This window comes from Crocodylus porosus, unplaced genomic scaffold, assembly GCF_001723895.1.
Source record: "Crocodylus porosus isolate Cpor-Errol unplaced genomic scaffold, CroPor_comp1, whole genome shotgun sequence".
Classification (NCBI taxonomy): domain Eukaryota; kingdom Metazoa; phylum Chordata; order Crocodylia; family Crocodylidae; genus Crocodylus; species Crocodylus porosus.
The window spans coordinates 59,954,170-59,962,296 of NW_017728906.1; the positions used below are offsets into that span (position 1 = coordinate 59,954,170).

An 8,127-nucleotide genomic window follows, 5' to 3' on the forward strand; every position below is an offset into this window, starting at 1 on the left:
GTATATAATTTCAAATTCAGAGTGGTCTTGGATTCAGATAAATACAGTAGAAGAGCTAGGTATTATCATCATCTATTAGACACAGGAAATGAATATCAAAATCAAACGGAACTGTGCTGGCAATACAAAGAAACAGAATTCATCACCAAAACCTGAAGTGGTCTTTAATCAAGCAATCATATTTTATTAAAAATATCATGTGATCTTTATGTACCATAAGAAGTTAGAACAATTACTTTACCTGCAATTGGGGTCACTGAAGGTGTAATTCGCTAAAGTTATATGGTCTGTATTAAACAGAAGGTCAAGCTAGAGAGATCCAGTCATTCTCCCAGTCTTTCACCTTAAGTAGGGAACATCCAGGGTTACAGTTCCCTCTGTCATAATGCCGGGCATTATGTTTGCAATTGATACCTGAAGGATCCCCACCACTTGCTGCTGACATTCCATATTTCAAACACTAATTCAAACTAACTGCATTGCATTGCTACTATGGAAGCAGGAGACAACTATAGGCAAACAAATGAATATTTTGTGCATTGAGCCGATAACTAAATACAGGTAAAATCCCAAGCTTTTTGTTTAATATGTTATTTTATTAAAGTGAAAAAAGAGTTGATGGCATAATGGGTACTACTGGTCATGCTTTAATAAAACAAGGTTATCTGCTCATTAAAATTTTTGGGCTCTGCCACACAGTAAGTCTCACATTTCTATAAATTGTTTATTTATAACATCTTCAACCAAAGTTCTTGGCACCATAGAAAAATACTATAATACACACCAAGAATCCACATATAAAAAGCCACCCATATTCCCATAAAACTAAGTCTCTATTCTTCATACTTTTCCAAACAGGGAAGTTAGGTTTTTACCTATAAATTTGAATATAAAGCTACAATTGTAAGGTTTGAACATTCCTAGAAACTCACCTTGCTCCGAGAATCTCTTGCTACAAGCATCCCTTTTTTAGTAAGAAGATAATGTTGTATCAGGAGGTACCTTAGGTTTTCTGTCAATACTCAAATAGAGCTGATATTTTTGGCCTTAATTTTAAATATATTATATTACTGTTTGGTGTGATACGTTATTTCATAAGTGTTCTTTAAAATATTCTTGGAATAAATGGATTTGAGATACATAGTGGCTGGCTTTTTTCTTTCTAGAAACACCTCCAATGAGGCACATGCACGCACACAATACACACATGCACTATTATATCAGAGCATTTTACTTTGTATGTCATACAACATCTAGTATGTCTGACCTGGTGAAACCACACAAGATGCCAAACATGAATATACTATTTCTATTCTATTAAAAAATGCGCTCTATAATAATATTCTAGGCGTGTGGTGGCAGAGCAGTCGATGCGTCTCACTATGGTTCTGGAGGAATAAGTTCAAACCCTGCTCATGCAAAAAGCCATTGACTCCATTGACCAAGCTGTAAACAGTTATCTAGTCATCCAGGCTGGAGAGTCAAAGGCAGCCTGCCATGATGCTAGGAATTGTGTTCTTTTGGTACTGTGGTGCACCTTAACCACAGCAGCACAATGGGCTAAAGGGCTCGCGTGGACTTTTTTTTTCCCCCTCATGAACTTTCCATTTCTTCTACCGGGTACTCTTATTGTCTCTACTCTTCTGCCTGATGTTTCATCTGATAGAAAGCAAAGAGCAGAAATGCCAGAGATACAATGAAGTGGGAAATAAGGCAAACTCTGCTAAGGGATTAAAGAGAATGTAGTGGTGGGGGAAAATTATGTAAGAGTTTCTTTCATTTTTCAAAGGCTAAAAATTGCATTAGCCCACTTCAAGATAAGCAAATATCTTGATTGAACTAAGATCACCACTTTCAAAGGCTTGTTAAGAAAGTGAACAAAAAATGTTGATAATTGGTGGTTCCAAAGCAATGCGCTCCACTTACCATCAGGTTAGTTAAGATCTGCCTTCATGGCTTTGAGTGATTCACCCATCCCTCTATGTATCTAATTAGTTCTTGCAAAAGGTATCATGAAGCACAATTAAGCAAGTTGCATGCTGAATTAAAAAGTTTCCTAAGATAAAATGACTTAAGCAGCCTTTTCATCTGAATCATCAAAAAGTTTTGAAGCCTGCTATTTTTTCATCAAAAAACTATTATTTTTGTTCAACCACACAAGATGGAAGCAACAGTCAGTTGCATTTGAATGCAATTCTGTTCAGAGATGATGATTCCTAACTGAATTTTGACCAATAAGGTGGAATGTCCTGCCCGTAGTCCTTTGCAACCGTTGCTCTGTGTGCTGGGCTATGCTTGGATGAGCTCACTTCCCAGGCCCCTTCACAAAAGAAACTAAGGCATGGACTGACAGTTGTAGGAAACCTGCAGTTGTTGCTCACATCTGTTTCATCTGTAATCACACAGTTCATAAACCATCATGAATGGAAGACTCTTCCTTAAGAATGATGCTTTCATAAATGATGGCACTGCATTTGGACACTGCTGACTGGCTACAATAGTAACATCAATTTTGGAAATACTACTTTCAGAGATAGACCCTCAATAATGACAGTAGACAAGGTGCCAGACAGGGACTGTTGAAATGCCCAATGATAGGTTGGAGCCTCATTCTACAAAGCACTCGGCACTGAACATCCTAAATTCCTGTTGCTGTTTTACATTACTGTTATGCATTTGGATTATGGTAATACCTAAGAACTCCATTGTGAAAGCACTTTGGTAAGTAACAAAGACAGCTGCTTTCACCCTGAACTCACAATCTATATGTCAGTCACAATGCAAGATATAAAAGGAATAGAGGGAAATGAGGCAACAAAATAAACAGAATTTAACAGAAAATCTGATTACTCAGCATCAAGCCAACAGATTGTCTATGTAAATTCTCAGATAAATTAGTAAATGAAGACTAAATAAAATGCTGGTCCCAATAAATCCCCCAATAAAATTAGGGGGCTGGACTCGCTCTCACAAGGTCCCTTCCAGCCCCTACTGTCTATGACAAAATTTCACTTCACCTCAATGGAGTGGGATTTCACCAAGCAGTTTAATTTTTCCCAATGAATCCTCACCTTTTCATAAGCTTTCCTCTTTGTCTCCAAGTCCATCCAGTCATTTTCCTTTTCCAACATATCAACAAAGGCCCATCGAATGCCTTCAGTCAATTCCTCCATCTGCAAGACAAATTCACCCCAGTAAAGAATGTCATGGTAGACTGACCAGGAAAAAAAACCCCCAAATTTTGTTTGATGGTGCAACGAGACTATATCTATCTATCTCTCTAACACCAGTTTCTCTCTTCCCACCTAACTTCCTCCTCCTCCCAACCACTGGGTGTTTTAGTCCCACCAAATTTGTCTTTTTTTCTTCTCTTCAGCTCACTCGCATGACTTCCTCACTTCCTTCCTTTCATGACACAGCCATGAACAATCAAGGATCAAGTTACATGTTACACTTAGACCACTCTAAAGGCACATAAAATGCCAGTGTTCATATATTAAGGCTCACTAACTCATTCTAAGTCCCCTCTGAGCATCTCAAAGTTACATGCTTGAGGCAAGAGTTAACTCTGGGCTCTGCTACTTAGCTCATGTTAGGGTAACTTTGGTCAGCTCCATGGAGAAAAAACAAGCAATCTGCAATCCTCAAGGATCCCTGATCCCTGTCCCCTTCCCCTCCTGCCAGAACAGGGATGGAGCCCAGGTGTCCTGGTTCCTAGCCATGCTCCTGCTCATCAGCCCTCTAGTAGCAAGTCAGAGCTGTGCAAGCAAGACACAGTATTAAGCCTGAACATGCAACTGCTCACAACACATTCTAACTTTAACACTACTTAACATTACACAGATTTAGTATGGTCTAACTGTAACTTGCAACTTCATCCCAAGAGAATGCCCTTCTTGCACTCATGGTGCATGTGTGTGTATAGACCAATATTCCTCTTTATAAATAGTTACTGAAAAATCTTCAATTTAAATAGGTTGTATCATGAGCCAGTTGCAAAAGGCTCTAGTATTTACCGATCAGATGTTAAATGCAGGCTGCTAATGTAATATAAGTACATATTGTTTTATGACAAAGAGTAAGGGCTCAAACAGTAGCTCAGGCCTGACTGGGGTAGTAATTTACATCTGTTCAAAGTTGAGAAAACTTGCCACCATTCTGGCTTTTGGTAGCATTTTTTGTGCACTTTTCATAAATGACTACACAAATTGTTAAGTACATTCCAAATGTAGGAATAGTAATGCTTAGACACCAGGTGGATGCTGTTTTTACAAAAACCCTAATGAGAGAAAAAAAAAGGGAGAGAGATTCTTCTATAGCAGAAATGTTGTCAGTCCAATCCTGGGTGACTGGAACAAAAGAGGTACTTGTCGCCAATTATTTTTACTTGTGTCAACAGATGAGACTGAAGGCAATTACTAAGACAGCATTAGGAGAGTGTGGCAATGTGGCAACAATTATTAAAGTCATTGGAGCTAGCTGGATCAGACCTAGAGTCAGGACAAGAAAAGGCATTCAAAATAAACTAAAGGTTTCAAGCCTATCATTATATAATGCTTATCAGCTGTATTAAATTTAAAAAGCTGGAAATGTCAAGTAACAGTGACATAGAACATGTTAATGAGTAGATATGGAATATTTATAGTGTCCTTGGAGAGCAACCCCCCCTCCCCCCCCAAAAAAACAGACAAAATAGCAACATCATTTTCAGCTAAGCTGTTATTTATGCATCAGACGCATTTTAACTTCAAGTGATTTTCTTTTTGGTGCATTTGTCTCAAAATAATAGGGAGAAAAAAGCATTAGGCATCCATTTATTAGTCATTTTGCTCCCTCTTTATTAAATAACTCATATTTTATAGGCAATGTAGGATAACTAGAAGAGGCATAACATTAAATATGACCAAATAGTCAACATTCACAGTAAACTGCATCCAAGAGAATAAGGTAACTTAAAGAATATTGATGGAAGAACACTGACTCAATTAACTTAGTGCACTAATGAGGTGAACTCCCTGTACTTGGAGGTTGCAAGTTCAAACTCAAGCTCTGCAATTGGACCCTTGTGTATATTTAAGTTTTATGCACCAGCTGTAGCTGTAGGGAGTGGGAGGAAAAACCTATTCATACTATCAAAGTTATTACTGAAATTGCTCAGGCATAGCTGTAAGAAACACTGCAGACACTGTAGGTCAAAACTAGTGCTATATTTAGACACAAATAATATATTTTGATAAAAGACAGAAAAGGCAAATATGGTATGAGGCATCAGTGACTAAAACCTGAAAACACTCTGCTACCCCATAACTCGTGATTTTCTTATCATGGACAGTGATATGACACTCCTTTAGCTAAGGCAGAAATGTTCTAGAAATTAGAATGGGCTCCTAGTTTGATAGAAAGAAAATGGAAAAAAATGTGGAAAAAAGAATTATTCGAAACAGACTGAATAGCCACACTTTAAAAGGTTTCAGCAAAACTGACCTCTATTATTGTATCTGCACAGCCAGTTAGTGGTCCACACTTCCTTCTGTGCCAGCAATTTTGTGTGCTGTGGCACACTGTGGATGCACACTTGGGGGTTTTTTATTGCTTTTTTTTTTAGAACGGACCTTAAGGAAAACTTACTACAGTACCTAAGAAATGCCTGAACTATATTGCATTTAAGCAGAAATCCATCTTTCTTTTCATCCCTTCACATCTTAAAATATTAACAAAAATACTCGCATTTCTTATGGCCCTTCTTTTCTTCCTCCTTAATCCGGCCCTACAGGTCATTTTTAACATTAGCAATTTCTTTGCCAAAAAACTATAATATACTTTATGATCTCAATGACGAATCAAGTTGCTGAAAAAGCTGGATGTGCATTTTGCTAATTCAAAGATAACACCTTCAACAAAAAAAAAAATTATCCAGAGAGTCTAAGAAAGAAATTACTCTACTGACTCTGATTCATCCAATTAGGGTTCCTGCTTTTGACAGTGGGTAACACCTGGTGCTGTAAATGAAGCTGATGAAACCAAAGATGAACTCAAGGCAACTTTTTCAGATCAGGATTCTGGGCCTAATTAAATGTCCATTAGAGTATTTCCAAGGACTGCAATAAGCTTTTGAGCAGTCGTAAATTGAAATGTGATTTTCCCCCAACATTAGCAATTGGCAACCCAGCAAAAGAATAAGAAAATGCACCAGCTAAGAGTTAAAGCTAAAATTTAAAGTTAGAAAAATTCAACCTGAAGATAAATCAACCTATTCTAAGGGTAATTCATCAAAGGATTTCCTTTGGTAATAAATGTGGTATTTTTAAATTGAGAATGGATGAAGATCCAAAAGTATCCTCTGTGATCAAAAGTATAGAAGAATAATTTCCTCCGCAGTAGGAATGACTAGTTGAAATTTCATGACAGGTGCTACACAGAAGGTTTGACTTGATGACTACAGTTGAACCTTTTGTCTCTAAAAATATCTGAATCACAAATCCTGAGTGATCCTGATATTTGGATCTGAACTTTGTCAACATTACAGATTCCTTGTCCTGGCCCAGTTCTCTGGAAAATAATACTAAGAGTCCACATTGCAATCAGACATGCAATTCTGTATTGTGCAGAAGGGACCCTTGCAGCTAAAAAAATCTTGGGCAAAGTCTTCAACTAGTGCAGATCAGCACAGTTGCAAAGCTTAGGCCACTTTACTCATGCTGAGGACCCTTATTCTCTTGCAGTCACAAGTTTAGGTTAACCCTTATTCAAACCATCTACATGCATGTCTGAAAGACTTGTAGTGGTAGTGAATGACCAGACTAAATTCCCATTGTGGCCTTTTATTTGCTCAAGTAACTTTTTCAATGTGCTGCTGGTGGAAAGTTTCTCTTAAAAGTTGAATTAAATTTAGTCTACTGGGATAAAGAAATTAATTAAAAGGCAAACTTACCATTCCCCTCTTGTCTTCTTGAAAATGGACATCCACAAACATCTTACCAACGACGTAAGGGAGCGCTCCTTCAACGAGACTGACACATTTATCCCACTGAGGCAACAAAGTTGTGGTCCCCTGGATGACCTGCTCGTATCATACAATGGAATATAAACCATTAAGAAAAAATTGAGTGGCACCCTCACAAAGTAAATTCTGAAAAAAAAAAAGAATCAACATAATTTACCTAATATGTACAATTTTAAAATTGTTTTTGGTCTGTACTCAAAAAAATGTAAGGAACCACAAATCAGTTCTTCAGAGAACTGTGACATTCATCTAAACCCTCAAACAACCTTAGCTAGCTCAGGAGGCTTCTGGATAGATTTCTGTACTGAAGTGCCAGAAAACTGTGTGGGATTTCCAGTTGATGCCCGGTTTAACAGGGACTCGGCGCATCTACATGAGACATTTACTGCACAGTTGACTAATTAACTGCACAGTAAATATCTCTGCAACTACATGCATCCTCCATTAAGGCACAAAAAATGAATAAATTCTGCAGCAGGGAGTACTACCCTGCTGCAGATCTTTTCTGTGCACAGCAGTGCACATATAGACACTGACCAGCTGGCTGGAGAACAAGCGTGCTTCAGTGTGAGGGCTGCTTCCTGGCTAGCCCTGCACTGCAGCACTGTCATGCCCCAGCCAGCCCCACCGCAGTACATTGAGCCTAGTCGCAGCAGCCCCTGGCTGTTGCAACCCAGCTTGGCATGCTACAGTCCAGGCACAGATGCAGATGCATGCCCGGGATCTTCCTGGATGCAATAAACTCCACAGTTTATTGCTGCCCCCAACAGCATGTGGAGAGGCACCCACTGGGCGCATCCAGACAAGCTTGCAGGTGCCTCTTGCAGTGTCTCAAATCACTTTAAGATGATGCAAGAGGGACATGCAGGAATAAGAAAGTGTTCCTCCTGCTGCAAAAAACCCCATGGGGGACCATGCCCTGAGGCAACTGGAGGCTGGGTCCTCCACAGAAATGCTTTGGCTACCAGAGCATCTCTGTGGTTAGCCCTCACCCTGATGCAGAAGCATGCTGCCTGTCTGTTTAGGGCATGCAGTGTGCCAGCAGCAGGGAGCTGGACCCAGGCTCCACTGCGAGTCAGTAAGGGGTTTTGGGGGCTAGAGGAGGGGAAAGGGGACCATAGGGG

General features: G+C 39.2%; 1 protein-coding gene across 2 annotated transcripts in view; it reads right to left on the bottom strand.

Annotated features, from left to right (window-relative positions):
• The window catches only part of PHEX (phosphate regulating endopeptidase homolog, X-linked), a 172,791-nt gene that overhangs the window by 82,367 nt on the left and 82,297 nt on the right, over positions 1-8,127 (bottom strand). For both annotated transcript variants that reach the window (XM_019529177.1, XM_019529178.1), the window contains 2 exons: positions 6,932-7,060; positions 3,072-3,173 (listed from right to left, as the gene is read on the bottom strand). In XM_019529177.1, the coding sequence (XP_019384722.1) occupies positions 3,072-3,173; positions 6,932-7,060 (231 nt within the window). The remainder of the gene's footprint in view (positions 1-3,071; positions 3,174-6,931; positions 7,061-8,127) is intronic.